The sequence below is a fragment of the Corvus kubaryi genome, unplaced genomic scaffold, assembly GCF_017639235.1.
Source record: "Corvus kubaryi isolate FWS band 111438036 unplaced genomic scaffold, C.kubaryi_AGA036_p1.0 137, whole genome shotgun sequence".
NCBI classification, from domain to species: domain Eukaryota; kingdom Metazoa; phylum Chordata; class Aves; order Passeriformes; family Corvidae; genus Corvus; species Corvus kubaryi.
This window is the reverse complement of record NW_024580671.1, coordinates 8,926,046-8,944,216: the sequence shown is the minus strand read 5'-3', so window position 1 is coordinate 8,944,216 and position 18,171 is coordinate 8,926,046. Positions and strand designations below refer to the sequence as shown.

Here is an 18,171-nt window from a genome sequence, read left to right as displayed (position 1 = left end):
CCAGGAAGGGCAGATCCATTAGGACTGCTGTGGTGCACATCCTCAGGCCTTGGATGCTTCAGGGAGTGACTAAGCCCTCGTTGCTCACTGGTTCATGTTGGCCTGCTGTGTTAGTGTAAGTGGTGTATTCCAGTCCTGGCTGCATAGGTTTTGAGTTGGGGTTTTAGAAATAGGCTCTGAAGTTAGATGATATCTTTTTCTAGGGGTACTGGAATATTACTTTTTTTTTTTTTTTTTTTTTTTTATGATGGAAGAGAGAGAGTGGAAGAGGAACCTCAGTCAATGCCCAGAACTACAACTAAGTGATTTTACAGCTTTTTACACCACAGATTCTACATTCTGCTGAGGGGAGTTGAGAGGAACATGGAGTTTGGGAGAGATAGCAACATTGTGGACCAAACAGTCTGAGTGTTGATCTCTAAAGTACTGCGCTGACTTTACGAACACTTACAATAGAGGGCACTTAGCAGTAGAGGGCACTTAGCAGAAAACGTGCCAGGCTCCATAACATTGACTTCCTGCCCTTTCTGCCCTGCCCTTTTCATGTCGGTTGTAGCCTGTCTTTATATTCACTTTCCCATTCTAGTAGTTACTGCAAAGGCAACATGTTTCTTAACTGGACTGGTTTCTTTGTGCTTAGGTTGTAAGGAAGCCTCTGATGCCTGCAGAAGTCTGCATGCAGATTTATGATGACTGTAAGCACAGACAAGCAGGGGCCCTGTCTGTGTGGGGGCCCAGAATGATGCCTGCAAGGCCTTGTGACCTTTCTGGCCCTTGCAAGTATAGTAAAGCACCTGGCAAACACCAGGGCAAGTCTGCCAAAGCAGAAAGATTAAATTGAAATAACCAAGTATATGTGCAAACATTTTTCTCCCTTAGATTTCATAAAATGAAGGGAATCTGCTTAGAGAATCCTCCCCTTAACTCTTGACAGAGACTCTTCAGCTCTCCAGAAGTGACAAGACTGGAGAGAGCTGAGTGCAACACAAACCACTGCTAAGCAAGTGGAAGTACACTCTTCCCCATCCCCTCAGCTGAAGACAGTACCAGCTCAGTTTTATGGGTTATAAAACATTGACCTTGGATATTAAAAAAGCTTTGTTCTACTTTTCTTTTTGTAGGAAGAAATTGTTTGAACAAGACTAGATAAAGAATTTGCTGTTAATTCCAAAGAAGGATGGTTTAACTTGGCAAGATGCTAGTATACTTTAATTTGACTAGTAGCACACTACATGGGTGCCAGCCAGATCCAAATTTGGACTTCATTTAACAAGACAACACGTGCTAGCAGAGTATATATATTCCCAGATAATTTTTCAAGCATGTAGATGACTTCAAGCAGTCATGAACTGGCATGGAATCAAATCTTTTCTGGGAAGTCAACTGCTGCTTCTGCAGGCTGCACTGCTGAGACAGTTCTACTAGAAGAGCGTGCTGCCACGGCTCTCCACCCTTTTAAAACAGCTGTCTTTCATCTAATTCAACCATGCTATGGAGTCTAAAGTTTAAAATGTCACTTTGAGACAGATTTCTGTTACTCAATTAAAGCAAAGCCTAAAAAAAAGGGCATTTTTAGGGGGATCTGGGCTGGTCCAAGCTGCAAGCTTGAGAAATACGCAGCTGAAATCAGTTGAGTAAAGTTTGCCTCACCTTCAGATTATATGCAAGCCTGTAGTGACAGGCTTACAGCCCTGGATTTTATTCATGCAAGTTTACCTTTGCAATTCTTGTAGCTTTTCCTTTTCAGTTAGGCTTTGATTTTCTTCTTTGCTCCTGCATGAAAACTTGTCCTGTACAGCTGCCCTTAGAGGCAGTGTTGTCAGTAACAAAACCCAGCAGTAAAGCCTACAGCTCTCCTCACCATCGTTTGAAATGCTGTTTGGCAGTACTCAAACAGTACCAAGAACTATTGCAGGAAGAAGGCAGCAGCAAAGGAGGAGAGCCCCCTTTTCATACATGCTGTTTCCTTGGAAGTGCAGCCAGGACTCTGCTACCACTTCGCACGCGTCAGACAGGGGAACCTTCAAGGTGTTGCTGCATTTCAGATAAGTAATTTGAGACAAATGCTGTGGGTTGCTTTAGAGCTGTGGGTCTCAGCAGTGACCATCTTGAACAGTAGCTTCCAGCTGAGCTGGGACACCTCAGCAAGGTGGAAGGGAGAAGAGTGAGCCCACAGGTGAAGAGCAGCAAGTCCATATGTGCTCCATGCAATCTACCCATAGAAAACAGCTAGACTGAGTCTTCATCTCTGCTGTGAACTCTGAGTGGTCCCAGCATGGGGGGAGGGGGAAAGGGAAGAAGTCTGTTCTAGGAAGAGTGCTGGGTGGTGCACAAAGACAGGTACAAGATGGGTCTGTACAAGAGTTTTGCTGTCGCATTATCTCCAAGCTGGTGCACATACTCCTGATGACTGCCAGGTGGTGTGGTGATCCCTGGACACCAGCAAGCAAGGGCGAGGTAGAGGTTGGGCAGTGGCGAGTGCACTACCACCTTGGGCAAAAGGAGCAATTGAGCATCAGCAGGGCTCAGCTTCTGGCTCGGTCTTGGCGGCAGGAGGTAGCAATGGTTTCTCATCGAGCGTGATTTCTATCACCGCCCCGGATCGCTTGCGGGGCTCAGGGGTCTCCTCTGACCATCTCCCCACCCTGCGCACCCCTTTGGCCACTTTGGGTGCGTTCCTGCAGGGGTTGTGGTCGTAGATCACCAGCTTCAGGCCAGGGAGGTGAGCTAGGCTGGGGAAGAAGCGGATGGAATTGCGATCCACGTCGATCACCTCCAGGAAGGGCATGTCCAGGAGCACGGGAGGGAACTCGGACAGCAGGTTTCCTGACAGCCAGATGGTGCGCAGCTCCTGCAGGCACTGCAGCTGGGGAGGGAGCGTGCGCAGGGCGTTGGAGCCGGCATGCAGGGTCTTGAGCAGTCTGAGCTCACACACCACTTCGGGCAGGTACTGCAGGCAGTTGGACTCGATCCAGAGGGTCTTGAGGTTCTGCAGGAGTCGGAGCTCGAGGGGCAGGCTGCAGAGCTTGTTGTTGCCCAGGTAGAGGATGCACAGCTGCTTCAGCGTGCACACAACTAGGGGCAGTGCTTTGAAGTTGTTGAAGTCCAGTGCCAAGATCTGCAGGTTTTGCAGCTGCTCCAGCTCCGGGGGCAGATGGTTAAGGTTGTTGTCACTCAGGTACAGCTTAACCAGTTCTCTAAAAGAGCAAATATGCACAGGCAGCTGCCTCATCTGCCTGCCACTCAGATCCACCATTTTATCCACTGGCATCTCTTCTAGGTCTTCTAGGAGGTACTTCTGGCACTTGTTAGAGGGCACAAAAGCAGCTATGGCTTTCAGACTGTTGCCCATCTCGGGATTTTGTTTTGGGATGGCCGGGACTGCGAGGGACGGAGAGGCCCGCCTTGTTCTTCTCCTGCTGCGCACTGGCCTGTTGGTAACTCATTCTTCCCAATATAAGGCTCTGTTTGCATGGCAGCAGCCTTTAATCTCAAGGGCTCTGAAATGTTTCTGATAACTGAGTGTTTGGTGACGGGGATTATAGACAGGGCGACTCAGGGCCCAGGTCTCCCTCTCTCACTCACACTCCCACTTGCTCACCCCTCCCCAAAACATTCCTTCTTGCCTCTTCTTGCACACTGTAAATGTTCTCTGATTTTGCCCCAAACAAAATCAGGGTCACGCCAGTGCCCCAGCCCCTCACCTCTTGCTTGCAGCCGCACTGTCTGTGTAGCCAATGCAGGCAGCAGGGATGGGCTTGGGAAACTAAACACTACAGCAGACCAAATTTTTAAGCTCAGATGTTTAACTTTCATGAAACTTTCAGCAGAAATGTCAGATATAATCAAATAGTGATTTAAAATAACTGTCAAGACTTGACTGACTTTCAAGATGAGTGGCACTTTCAGGATGTATTTTGAAAGGTGCCAAATACTTGGATTTCAGAGTGTAACTTGCCACCCAATACCTATTTTAAAGCTTTAACACTAACACTTGGCAAATTGCTATCTTGAGCCATTCTACTATTTATATTCCTAGTTTAATGGTATTTATTATAGCCTCTGGCACTCTTGACTGTGTAGGGCCTTTTTCATTACATTATGTTTTACTCCTTGTCTGAATCCCAATGTAATGTGCTATCGCAAACTGCCAAGGCTGTTCTCCATTCACCTTCCAACTGTGCTACTGCAGTTCCCGTGTCTGTACCAAAACCTCTCAAGAAACTCCCATGGATTTAATTCCATCAAGATTCTCACTTGTTATGAGTGACATAAATCCAATGTTGCAAAGTTACGGCTATTTAGATGTGACAGTATAAACTGTTCTCCTCTCATCAAGACCCATTTTGCTATTCAGTTCTAATTTCCAGGAGCATTCCCATGTATAGGAACCTCTGCATAGTTTGACTTGTTGAGCTGCTGCTATTTCAAGCTTTCCTGGGGACTCATATGTATCCCTGCCCATGGCAGGGGGGTTGGAATTACATGATCTTTAGGATTCCTTCCAACCCATCCCATTCTCTGATTGTCCTGCCTGTGTGTTGGCCATGGCTCTACCATGAACTTTGGACGTTAAAGCTGGCAGAGTGTTTTAAGGTAAAAGAACCTTTTCATCACCTGGCTCTTTGCTTTGATATCTACAGCTCATTGCTGTCATTTTCCACACTCTACCATAATTTAGGGAGAATATTTTCTTCGAACAATCAGCAATTGGTTTAGGCGTATTAGGTTATATACTACCAAAATCCATGACTGCTGAGAGGCATATGCTCTTGAAAAACAAAAGGCTGAGCAAACAAGATTGAGGAAAAGGCACCACTTAAAGGGGCCTATAGATTTCTGGTCAGATCTGGTAATACAGAGCTCTCTACTATCACTAGCTATCAGTTTGGTATAGGATGTTTATGAGCCTTTTCCCCACAAGGTGAGTGGTTGTGCCATGCAGCAGTGATGCTATGAAATGTATGGAGGGCTTTCCTCTGGGAGGAGAACAACAGAGAGCACACCTGGGAACCAGTATTGCAGCAGGACGGAGAACGGTGAGTGCTGAGACCTGAGTGCCATAAAATAGGGTTTGGATGGAGAAGCTGGGCAGAGTATCAAGCCTGGAGAACAAAGATAATGTCACAGTCGTCTGTGGTGGTGCTGTGGAATAGAAGGCCTGAAAGTTTCCTCTCTGATGGCAGGATGTGCTGTGCATGGCACCCCAGCAGCAAGAGGCTGGTTTGCACTGCATGAGCATATCCCTCTAGACACTTCTTTCTGCTTTGACACTCTGTGTCCTGTCAGAGGACCACTGTGGGGAATGTGTCAGCAGGTTTTTGTATTTGTTTTTCATTTCTAAACAACCGTGGCACCTTCTGAAGGCAAGGGTCCCTCCCCTTAACGCACTGTAGGCTACAGGTGTGGAAAACCAAATACATTTGACATGATCAATAATGAATGTACATCCACAGCAAAGCCTTGTCTTTTAGACAAATCTTTTCAGATAACCTACTAATCATAACAACATAAGAGCATAGGTAAGAATATAGTAATGATTTAGTTTAGGCATATTTTTCCTCAATAATCCATATGTAGACAAATAACTTTGCAAAGTACCTTGTGTCTGCAGATACAGATATGGATGTATTTTTTTTCTACTTGAATTATTTCTACTTAATGGAACTTTTAAGCTGCAGATAACTATTTCTTAGGGATGCTCTGCATTGTAGTTTAATCATTATTCCAGCTTATCAAAAAAAGTCACGATGACCTTTTGTTGCCGCATTTTGTACCTCTGTTAGCTAAATTAATGTCTGCTTGGAACATAGTGTGAGATCAGAGAATTTGGGAAAGAATAACCTTTGTGTGTGGATTAATAAAGGACTACACTTGCAATAAAATTAACAATCATGTTCTTTCTGAGAATCAGCCACTCAGTGGAGGCACCAAGGCAAAGGCAGTCCCCACAGTAGACCCAGGCAGTGTTTTGAAAGCCACTTCATGTCTTCAAAGTTATTGTGGTGCCCTCCAACACGAACATTAGCGACTTCCCAGAAACATTTGTAGCATTTGAGGAAAAGTTCAAGTGATAAGGGCACTCAGCACAGACATTGTCTTGCTCTTGTCAAAGTGACACTGCCTCACCCAAGGGCATGACATCTGCTCTGCTGTGCATCAGATGACAGGTGGAGGCTCCTTGAGAAATGCCTTTGCTGTCTAGAAGTTTGCATATGACCACATTTTGCTCACCATTCTCATTTCCAGCACCCAGCTCCTGCAGCTCAGTGGCTGGGATGACTCTGGGACAGAAAATGTGATCATTTGCTGATAACTTGTGTAAAATCTCTGAGTCCAGGAGAAATATGGAATATTACTCAGAGCTAGATAATTGAAAAAACTAATAATAATAAAATAGAAATCAATATAGAAGATGCGTTTTGGAGATTGTATTATTTTTTGAAATAACATATTATAATAGAGATGCTGGTGCTTTTTCAGATCCAAAGCTCTGCCTGCAGCTGTGTGATGGCACCAGACTCAGTCTTTGCTGAGTTTTTTTAGCCCTTACAGTTTTGGAGGTATGCTGGCAAAAGCAAACTATGTATTTCAAAATCCCTGGAAACTAATAAATAGAGCTCTAAACTTATTGATTTTAAGGCTCTCATGCCCCTCCTCAATCAGTTTGACATAGCAAGGGAAGTGACTGAAAGGAACAATTTTGGTTTGCTTTGCATTTATTTAAAGTCTGTGACAGGCGTTTAGACCCCTTCTTGGCTCACAAATGCTGTGTTTGGGTTTTTCAGCTGTTTTTTCTTGACATTGCTACTAGGGCAGATGATGACAACTCCTGCCACCTCCATGTCCTTTGACATTCATTCCTTGCTGTGCTGTTGCACATCTGCTCTCTTTTGAGAGGATTACTTAGTTCCAGTTCACTTTTGCATAGTGAGCAGTTTATTTTAAACAAGTGGTGTGTTGCAAGGAAAGAAACATGGTTGCTCTTTTCCCAGCATCCTACCATAGCCTTTTGAACAAAAATGGCTGGTTATTCAAAGTTAGCTTTAATATATAGGCTGCAGTACATGGTTGCTTCCTGCACTTTCTTGCGCAGAGGAAAGATTCAAAAAGTCTTGTAAGTAAATTGCAGGCTCAGTGCTCAGCTTCCTCCTAGGCAGCTGATGGTTTTGGGGTTGTGCTCTGCCAAATCAGCCTCTTTTTGGCACCATTATTTCTCTGCAGACTTGACTTGAACCCAAGTGTTAGGCAGGGGTGGGAGCCACTAACCTCAGGAAATTTGCAGGAAAATAAATCCAAAAGAACTCTTCCAAATGTCTTGCTGAAATGTGTGCAAAATTATTGCTGTTTTTTACTGTGTGTTGCAGTATTGTACTGTTGTGTTTTTTACTTTGAAGATCCATTTTATGGGGTGGCAGTCACATTTATGTTTAGACTGGAGCTCTCCCATAAATAGGGAATTAAACTTCAGCTGTCAGGGGGTGACTTGTCACAAACCCATCAAATGTCTGTCTGCTCAGCCCTGCTGAAATGTCTCCATGCAAAAGGGAAATGGTTATAATGTCCTCTTTCTCTGCGTTGAACACTTCTGAGCAACATCTCACTAAAGCAACTTGAAAAGCAGCAAGTCCTTGGACTGCTTCCTCTTCCTCATGCTAACAGGAGCCAAGCTCACCCCATGTATTGTATTTATGTAAAAGACATTTAGGATTGTTAGTGAAATGTCTGTTTGGTCTAGACTGTGCCCTGGTTATCTGTGCCTGAGTAGCTCCACTGGACACCACTATTTGCACAAACCAGTGGTTAGTCTGAGAGTAAATTAATCCCTTTTCTGCCAAAGCACTGACCTCCTGCGATTGATTGACCTGGCAAACGACCCTCAGCTGACAACGGGCCATAAAAAAGGGACTTCTGAGCAAAGGAGTGTCATTAGCTCTGAACCGCTTGGAGCCATGCGGGCAATACTGTTGGCTGTGGTTTGCATCCCATTCATCGTGGCTGTGGAAAGGTAAGAAAACATGTCTGGCTTGGCTGGCACACATCTCAGCTGGCTTCATGGGGTGACCTGTGCTTGTTGCTACTCGAGGTCTCAAAAAAGAAGCCTTTTAAAAAAAAATTGAGTATATGACAGTTCTAGAAAGGACAGTCTGTTATTTTTTTGTGTGTTTATTTTATCTGCATAGAATCCCCTTGATTCGATTCAAATCTATCAAGAAACAGCTGAAGGAAAAGGGAGAATTAGAGGAATTTTGGAGGAATCACCACCCTGATGTTTTTGCCCGGAGGTATCTGCATTGTTTCCCTGCAGATATTGCTTTATCAGTAGGAACTGCTTCAGAAAGGCTGTATGATTACATGAATGTAAGTACAGTTTTGGTAATGCAATCATTAGGACTCATCGTTCTATTGAAGGCAGGTTTTTTTTCCCAGCACATTTCAAATCTATTCTGTCAATGAAATTATAGGGCTTGAGGTATCTCGTTGCTTTATGCTATAAATATTAGAGCATAAAAAACCAGGTTGAAATCTGCGAAATAGAGCATGTCTAGATCTAGGATAGCATGGGACCTGGGTAGAAAGCTGATGTAGAGTAGCAGTGGTAGTCCTGTGACAAGCTTTATTTTTATATAGGTCTGTGTTGGACTCCATTGGGTCCCCAAAGAAATATGGGAGTTTTGCCTGTATCAGTCTTGGGGAAGCATAGGGTTTTTCATAGCAGAATCTGATTACTTCATTTAGTCATATTCTATTTACCAGACACATGGATGCTTCTGTGTTATAAAAAAATCCTCCAAATCTCATTTATTTGGTCAGGTGGAGCCATAAATCAGCGATAACAAAGACCTAAGTAGAGTTTTTTATTTTTCTGCTTTTATCTCTGGAGTTTTTTTATGTATTAAATATTGGAGACTGACCTGGGAGGATCTACCATCTAAACTGAAAAAGGAAAAATATTAATTTCACTGGATCTCAGACAGGCAAGTCAGCAGGTCTACCATTTTGTAAGGTGTCTTTCCTGGGTTTAGAATTTTGTCCATTTGGATGGTCTCTGATTTTTGTTTTATTTGGTTCTTCTGCTATGCTTATCTCAAGGAAAACTAAGCTGCAGAAATGTTGTGAAGTCTTCATCTGAATAGGGAACAGAATTGAAGGGAAGGCCAAATTCATTCAGCAAGAGCTTACTGACACTTGAGGGCCATGAAGAAATAAGTATGTGAAGAAGAACAAAGGACACTGAAGAATTTCAACCTGCTTTAAAGCTTATTTCAAAGAGGCATAAATCTCAAAACAACAAAGCAAAACCCACTTCCCCATCATATTCAGGTACCACCAGGAATGGTTTCATTGCAGTGTGTCTGGAGGTTTTACTGCAGTGTGTATGTGGGTTTTCTGGTTGTATGTTTTTTGGAATTTTTTTTTTTAAATGAACATCACTTAGGTTTATTTAATGCAGGAAGAAATACAATCCTACTGTACAATTGGATATTTTCTTAAATGGCATGCTTGCTTGCATTCTCAGGAGTATCTCAGACAGTAAATTCTGGGGTCAGAAATGTCAGTGTATTAATTAACAAGTATGCACTTGAAGGTACATATTCAAATACTTGTAGTGCTGAACAAAGTTTGGCACTAGCTATTGCTTCTTTATCTGTGGTTGAATTCCAGAAATGCCTCTTCCTAAAAATAGGCCTCTTAATGCTGAAGTGCTCTTCCAGGGCCAGATAGGAGCACTTAGACACTTGTATATGGGATGTGGATAAGCACTTCACTCCAGCATTCACGTGTTCACAGATTATCTCAGTATCCAGGGATGGTCAGTAGTTTCTTCATCTGCTGGATGAACTTTGTCCAGTACATCAGGAACAGTTTGTGCAACACAATACTTTTTGACTTGCTATAATACCTGATAATTACAAAGGAAAAAGGGCAGCCACATGTGACAGTGTTTGTGCCACTGGTTGGAACCCTCTGAAGCTGGCAGAGGCAGGTCATGCTGACTTTGCACTGATTTTTTATTGACATCAGTAAGGAACAGCCTGAAAGACTGTGTGGTCATGTGAGAGTTTCATCTTGGAGATGACCTTGCCACCTCTGAAGCCAGTGAAAGTGGGTTTGTTGACTCCATAGGGAGCCCAACTGAACGTTTGCTTAAAACGCTTTCAAAATGCCACACTGTTGTGCATTCAGCTGAAGTGAAACCTGCTGCCTGGAGCCACTGGAACCAGACACGCTTTGTGTGGTGTGCATTTACTTTTAAGTGGAATTGCACAGAACCCCCTGAGGAAGTGCTGTGTGATGCTCCCCAGCAGGCCTCTTCCTCAGGAATAGCTGGCTGGAGGCTGCCCCGGGGCTGAGCGGGTTGTTCCTCCTGCAGGCGCAGTACTACGGGGTTGTGAGCGTCGGGACACCGCCCCAGAGGTTCACCGTCGTGTTCGACACTGGCTCCTCCAACTTCTGGGTCCCTTCCGCTTATTGCATCAGCGAGGCCTGCAGTAAGAAATGTTATTCTCCCTGATGCTTCTCGTGTCTTGGGTCCAGAGACCTTGCCCACTTCTCCTTTCCCAAGAGGCTTGTCTGCAGCAGGGATCTGCAAGGCGAGGATTTGGAGCATCCCTTAGGGCCGCTCTCCTCTCCCCAGTTTGCTCCTCTGTCTCTGTCCCTCGTGTCACGCTGCAGCCAGGGCAGGCGCCGGCTGCAACTGCCCAGAGTCCCTCTGCACCATGAGGTAAAAGGCATGACAACAGACCTGGGAGACCTACCAACAGAGGTGGAAATTCCCATTTTTGTTCTAGTTTTTCTTTAAAATGCAAAATTACCTCTCAGGTACAGAAAAACTGGTGTGCCTGCAGGGGAACTGAGGTACCTGCAGTACTTCTTCAACACTTTTCTCATGAGAGAAGCAAAAATCTGGCTCTCCTACATCTCATCTGGTTCCGCATTGAGGAGTGGGTGCAATGCCAGGACCTCCCCTCAGCGTAGAGATGTCATTTTTTTTTTGTGTAGGAGTGCATCAGAAATTTAAGTCCTTCAAGTCAGATTCATATGAGCACGGAGGGGAAGCCTTCTCCTTGCAGTACGGCTCAGGACAGCTTCTGGGCATTGCTGGCAAAGACACACTGCAGGTGAGTGCCCACCTAAAATGGATGTCAGCCTCCACATCAGCTGTTTTCAGGGCAGTTCAGATACTGTCCTTGTCCTGGAAAACCTTGTTCATTTAGGCAAGGGCAGGGTGAGGTCCCACCAAGCCAGGTTCTGAGAGGTGTGGGTGCTGCTCCAACACCCACACCTCTTTGGACTACCAACACAAATGCCTCAGATTTTATTTTTCATTTCTGCTTGTCTTCTTGGATCCTATCCTGGGTTTATGAACAAGCAGCCACGTAATTATGGCTACTAAATATAATTCTATAATAAATAATTTTAAGGAATCAGTGCAGCCTACCTGCCAAATGGGCACGTGCTATATTGATGCAAGTCGCACAAAGATACCGAGGCTTTTTAAACTGAATGAATCCATTGATATGGATCAGAAATATGGCTAATTTCTTGATATAGATGGTGTCATTACTTTCAGTTGTGGTTGTTCTTTGCTTGGTTGTTTTTTGCTTTGTTTTTTTACCAAACAGATAAGTAACATCTCCATCAAGGGACAGGACTTCGGCGAGTCAGTGTTTGAGCCAGGAGCAACTTTTATCCTTGCCCACTTTGATGGTATACTGGGCTTAGGCTACCCCTCCTTAGCAGTGGGCAATGCTCTGCCTGTGTTTGACAGCATCATGAACCAGAACCTGGTAGAGGAGCCGGTCTTCTCTTTCTATCTGAAAAGGTCTGTCTTTAAAATGACACTGCCAAAAAAGAAGTAAATCTCTTTCAACAGTTGATAGAAACAACTGTGCATCTCTATAAAGCTTCAACCCTAGAAAATGTCCCCCTTTTTAAAGATTCTTTGTGGTTTTTTTTTTTTTTTGTTTTCAATTTGACATTGAAGATTATGGCATGAAAAGAAAAAATGTTATGGGGAGGATCATGACTTTTTGGACAGAGATTTATTCTTTTTGGAGTTGGTCATAAAGAAGAGAAAAGTTCCCAGCTCAGACTCTCCATGTCTGTTGCCAGAGGTTTCCCTCTGGCCCATGGAGATGAACAGAAATGCTGTGTTACACCCAAATAGCCACAATTCAGAAAAATACTGTTCTCTAATCTGGACCTAGCTGCAACTCCACCTATTTCACTTGTGTTTATTCTTAGCTGAGAGTAGCAACTGTCTCAGCCTGCTCCTGATGCCCACCTTGGTGTCTACAGTAAGTCTTCTCAGAGGTTGTTTGGAGGGTCTGAGTTGGGGCATATACAGTTATAATTTAGAAACAATCCCTTTCAGCCACCCATACCTGAATTTAGAAAGGGCTGTGATTTGTCTTTCGCTTTTTAAGTGTAATCTCACTGGTGCCTGCTGGCACACTCCCATGCCTGTGTTAAACTGTTTTCTGCTTTCAGAGGAGACGACACCGAGAATGGTGGTGAGTTGATTCTGGGGGGAATAGACCATTCTCTCTACAAAGGTTCAATCCACTGGGTCCCAGTCACAGAGAAAAGCTACTGGCAAATACACATGAACAAGTATGTATGTATATATAAAAAACCTGGTGGAATTCACCTCCTTTGGTAAACTCCCAGAGACAGAAGCATCTGGTGACATGGGTGCAGGAGGACTCAGCTGCAGTGTTGTACCTCCATGCCTCTCAAAGAGGGGTTTCTCCAGGATGAGATTGGGGTTTGTTAGTTCTCTAAATCTGCTGTGATGTGGGTAGCTGGTTTCTGGGAGAGCACGTTAGTATGTTTTAATATGATGCACCAGTGGTTGAGTTGAGTCTTGGTGGGCTGTTCATTTAAGAGGTTAAGGCACCCAGGAATGGAATCCAGCTCTGGGTCCTGCTCTCATCGGTCCTGATAACTTTGGTCAAAGTAGCCAGTGTTCCTTTGTCCCACCTCTAGCACCCTGCCTAAATTCATGAGAACACATACCTGGGGATGAGGACAAATTCATAAGCAGGAAGCACATGATTAGAGCTGTAGGAGACCTGAGAGAGAACAGTGGGTCCACAGACATTCTTGTCTTAAGCAAAGCTTGGCAGCTAGTTTTAATCATAGAATTACAGAATCATTAGGGTTGGAAAAGATCTTTAAGATCATTGAGCACAACTGTAAACCCAGCACCACCACCAAGTACACCACTAAACCATGTCTTCAAGTGCCACATTCATACATCTTTTGGACCCTTCCAAAGATGGTGACCCTACCACTTTCCTGGGCAGCCTGTTCCAATGCTTTACAGCACTTTCTGTGAAGAAATTTTTCCTAATATCCACTCTAAATCTACCCTGGCGCAGCTTGAGGCCATTTCCTCTTGTCCTGTCACTTGTTGTCTGGGTTTAACTTTGGTCAGTACTCTGGTACTTTAGCTAGCAATAATATGGTGTTTCAGTCACAGTGTATATGCTGTTTGCTTAAAGCTGCTTTTTTGTTTACTTACAGTATAAAGATCCAGGGCCGGGTGGCATTTTGCTCCCATGGCTGCGAAGCCATCGTTGACTCGGGCACTTCTCTTATCACCGGCCCCTCTTCACAAATCAGGCGATTGCAGGAATATATTGGGGCAAGTCCTTCAAATACTGGAGAGGTAAAAACTGTGCAGCCATAAAACAGCTAGAGAGGAAGAGAAACTGGTATTTGATGCAAAGAGTTGGAAAATAACCAAAATGATTGCTTAGACAGGTGCCAGTGAAAGCCTTGTTTCCAGGACAGCACTGAACTCTGAGCCAAGCTGCTTGCGACCTCTATGCCTCACCCCAGCTCTCCTCCCAAATGTTCACCTCCTCTTCTATACTGGTGTGTAAGGAAACAATGGGCACATCTGTTTGAGGAATCGATCTGTACTCTGCATGAGAGAGAATTTTCTTTTGGAAGCTCAGAGGATTTTCAAGACCCCCAGCTCTAGCTGTTGGCTCTCCCAGGCCAAGAGGGATTTGGTGCTGATGGCCAGCTATGTCAGCATCAAATGGAAAGGGAATGGTATTTTAATGACAACCCCACAGTGGCTTCACTGACAGGACCTCTCACTGTCAGCTTGCAGTGGAGCAGTTGGTGTCATGCCGGAGCTCCTGGGAGGGAGGCACATCAGTGTCACTCACAATTCTGTCTCCTTGCAGATGAGTCAGAGGGTACAGGACAAAGCTTGCTGTCTCTTACTCTTCCTCCTGAACCTTATTCCTCTGATCACTTGCTGGTTTTCCTTTCTTCCCTGCTGCTGTCTCCTGCATCTCCCTTGCAGACACTCCTCGCCACTCTTTCCTGTCCCTGCCTCCAGGGAAAGAGCAGCTTATTTCTAGCGTGCCTTATTGCTGGTCCTTGGCTGACTCCCACAGGTCACTAGCACGTTACACAGCTCCGGTGCCCAAGGAAAGCTGCTGTGTATGGCTTTTGTTAACTTTGCATTTCACAGAATATTCTGAATTGGAAGGGACCAACAAGGATCATCAAGTCCAGCTCTCAGGTGAATGGCTCGTACAGGGATCAAAACCACGACCTTGGTGTTATTAGCACCATATTCTAACTAATTCGTCTTTATCCTGACCCAAAACTGCTCTTGGAAGAAAATTAAGGGTATTACAAGTGCCCAGTGCACTGGACAAGGAGCAAAGACAAAAGTAGACTCTTGATCCACTTTCATTTGTAATAGGAGGGCTTGGAGTGACATCTGTAACTCCTTAGGCTCCTGATTCTTTCTCAATTAAACCTTTTATCTTGATTTTGTTCAAATTTTTAGATACATGCTGAAGAGTCTGCTTTGATAACAAGTTGATTTTATAACAGTTCATGCTAATGAATATAGATAAAATACGTATTTCCAATGTGCTTATACTAGCCTAATACAAACAAGGAATGGGTCATTGCTGTGTAAGTTCATATATGCTAGTGCTGACGGAAGAACACTCAGCTGGCATCTCAGATTCCGCAAGAAAGCAGCCTGAAAATAAGACTTTCTATGATTGATTTTTAGCAATCGAAGACAGACTGCACATATCAGCTCAAATTTATCCCAGTAAAAGTGACTGTATCCATCCAGGATTTTACCAGAATTTTCATCTCTTTTCAGCAAGGATTGATTTGTTCTGGATATACTATTCTGTAATAGCTATGTAAAAGAATTATATCTTGCTTCTTGTATCCTACAAATCCTTTTACTGGCTTTTTTTTACCCTTGTCCTCTGTATCCCATGGTTTGTTTTGTTCTAATGATATGACAGTTGGTAAGTGTACACAAGATGTAAGGTTATGTTTTCATAAAACAGATCGAAAAACAGCAAAAAGCAGATTCTTCCTTCTGGGAAGCCTCTACAACAATGGCTTTAACCACTACACAGTTTACAGCAGCTCTGGGACTTGGAGCACTCTGCAATGCCATTTCACACACCAGTTGTTTTATGAAATAACTAGAAAGGACAGGAAATTATCTTCTCTCTTACTGTAACTGAATGTATTATTTATGGAAATTAACGACCATGCCAGAGTTTAGTCCTTCTACTCTTTAAATCCCACTCCAAGGCAAAGTATAAGCATAAAGTGCTGTATTCCTCACTAGCTGTTTTTCCCCTAACGTGATGGTATTATGGGAGGACCTGGGGTGAACTGCAGCCATCGGATGCTCCCTCTGTGGCTGGAGCAGCTCCCTCTACCCTGTCAAGGTCGGAGCACTGGAGGACTTTTGCTCAGCAGACCTTGCTGATGTAGGCTCGCTGGGGCTCTCACACTTCGTTTTGCCTTTGAGTTGCACAGGGAGGATATTAGAGCCCACTTCACCTCTTTTCTTTTGGGACTTGCAAGGATTTTCATCAACTCTGGGTCCCTAGGGTGCTGTGGTGTGGGCTGCTGGGCTGGTTTGACCAAGTACAGGAACTGGAAAGCTGGGGGGCAGTGTTAGGCTGTTAGTCAGCCCGATTCGGGCTGTTAGTCAGCCCGAAACAGCTGTTTCTCTGTAGTAAATTCACTATTACCTACTCCAAAAGCCTTGAACTCAAAGGGCAATACTTAAAGAAAGACAAAGCGATCCCGTCTCAGTCAGTGCATCGTGTCCAGTTTCTCGTAGACTGCAGAAGATTGTCGAGCTTGCCTCACATAAGCTTCGCGATCGGACACCGCGAGTACAAGCTGACTGCAGAGCAGTACATCATCAAGGTGCGTATCCGCAGCTTCCCTGCTCCCTGTTCCCTACTCCCTGAGCTGGGGAGGGAGCAGGCTGCTGCAGGGACAGGTGCTTTCTCTTCCAGGAGTCTATTGATGACCAAACCTTCTGCATGAGCGGCTTTCAGTCTCTCGACATCCCCACTCGCACTGGCTCGCTCTGGATTTTAGGAGATGTCTTCATGTCTGCATTTTACTGCATTTTTGACCGTGGGAATGACAGAGTGGGATTTGCAAAAGCTGTTCACAGGAAGGATTACCACTGAGCCATAATAGCATTTATTCTGTCTTTACTCAAATGTTAATGTAATGATCTTCAACACATGTGTGAAGAAGAGCTTTTACTGAAACTCTGGACCTAAATGCATATTGTGTTCTCTCCCTCCACATTTTAAGGACTTTGCAGTGATCCTTGTCCCAGATTATATAGTTTGGTTAAATATCTATATGTTTACAACGGAGAAACAATTTTTCCTGAGTAACTCACGGACACTACAGCTCCCAGGATAAAGCAGCAGAACAGCTCAGCACTCAGATTTGCAAAAGATCAGGAAGAATAAAAATGCTGAACTGTGTCAGGCTAACAAGATAGCAGCTATTACTGGGCAAAACTAATCCTAGTCCTGTCTGGTCTGGCTACCCTTTTTTTTTCTTCTTGCGTGCTAGTTTCCACCTCATTTCCTACAGATTTCCTTTTCATCACTATTTTCCATGGTTTGGGTCTTGTTCAACTTTGTTTCCTGAGTGCCATGGAAATTCTCTTTAAATTAGCTTGCTCCAACCAGCTTATATAAAAGGGAATTTGACTGATGCCTGTGGGGTGACTAATTTCGACTACTGTTCCGTGCACAATTTCCTGCTCCTTACACCGTCTCTCAAACCTGCTTTTTCCCTTGGGCTCATTATCCCTTGATAATTCTCCTCTTTTGGGTCTCAGCATTTGATATCTGTGCCTTAGGTCACATGCTGCTATTAGCGCCTGACTCCTCTGCCCCCCGGCACTGTGAGCAGCTGGAACAGCATCTATTCACATAAACCAGACTGAAAACAGAAAACAGAAAACCCAGACTGCAGCCCGTGCAGAGATACCACAGTGTTCCTCCTCAGAGGAGGAGTTGTGGGACCCATGCACCAGCACTACACATCTACTGCCTCTTGCTCAGCCAGTTCTTGTCAGCAGTGGCAGCAGTTTCAAACAAAACAGCCACAGGTAGCTGTGCTGATTCGGCAAAAGTTTCACTGAAATTATGCCCATTGGAGTATTTGTTTGGATTGCTAAACATACTGCCCCCATACACATGAATAAAAATTAACCAAACAAAATCTGCTTTGATCTTAGCACTGTTTCAGTTACATTTTATGGTTTTTTACAGTGGTTCCAGCGCTGGAGAGGAAGGGGAGTTGGGGGTGGAAAACCAATTGGAAATTCAGGTTGCTCTGTGTCCTGGAGGGAAGAAAATGTGATGTGTTGGCGTGTTTGGGTTGCTTGTATCTTTCTAAAGCCAAAAAAGTCTGCAGTCCCAGCCCTGTGCACTGGGCACCTTCCCAGCACGGCAGAGCCATGGGGAGACAGAGACTGGCCCCATGGTGGCATCGCTGGGACAGGGGTTGGTGGCCCTCAGGGACTTGCTGCTGCCGTCTGTCTGGATGCACCTGGCACAGACCAAAGGCAACATTCATTGCTGGCCTTGGCGGTATCACAATCACAGCCCCTTAGATTTTAAGTTGTCAGTTTTAAGACTCAGTAAGTATTACAAAACCAGGATGGTTTACTGTAGGTATCTCTGAAATACTGCTCTTGCCTTCCAGTATGAAATACTCCTTCTCTCTGGTGCCTGTTCTCATGATTCTGTTTGCAGCCACATTGTGTTACACATTTGGCATCCAGGCTATCAACCTCTAGCAAAGGAGACTTTGCTGCCAGCTGTCTCT

General features: G+C 44.5%; 2 protein-coding genes across 2 annotated transcripts; one reads left to right on the top strand and one right to left on the bottom strand.

Annotated features, from left to right (window-relative positions):
• Window positions 1-200: 200 nt before the first annotated feature.
• Window positions 201-3,431, bottom strand: LRRC10 (leucine rich repeat containing 10). Its single transcript, XM_042017795.1, has one exon. The coding sequence runs from the start codon at window positions 3,350-3,352 to the stop codon at window positions 2,516-2,518; it is 837 nt and encodes a 278-aa protein (XP_041873729.1). The 5' UTR covers window positions 3,353-3,431; the 3' UTR covers window positions 201-2,515.
• Window positions 3,432-4,533: 1,102 nt separating this feature from the next.
• Window positions 4,534-17,050, top strand: LOC121659574 (cathepsin E-like). The gene is made up of 9 exons (XM_042017796.1): window positions 4,534-8,008; window positions 8,184-8,361; window positions 10,376-10,493; window positions 11,005-11,123; window positions 11,628-11,827; window positions 12,496-12,618; window positions 13,534-13,678; window positions 16,135-16,233; window positions 16,326-17,050. Exons 1-9 carry the CDS (start codon window positions 7,953-7,955, stop codon window positions 16,503-16,505), a joined length of 1,218 nt encoding a protein of 405 aa, XP_041873730.1. The 5' UTR covers window positions 4,534-7,952; the 3' UTR covers window positions 16,506-17,050.
• The last annotated feature ends 1,121 nt before the right edge of the window (window positions 17,051-18,171 follow it).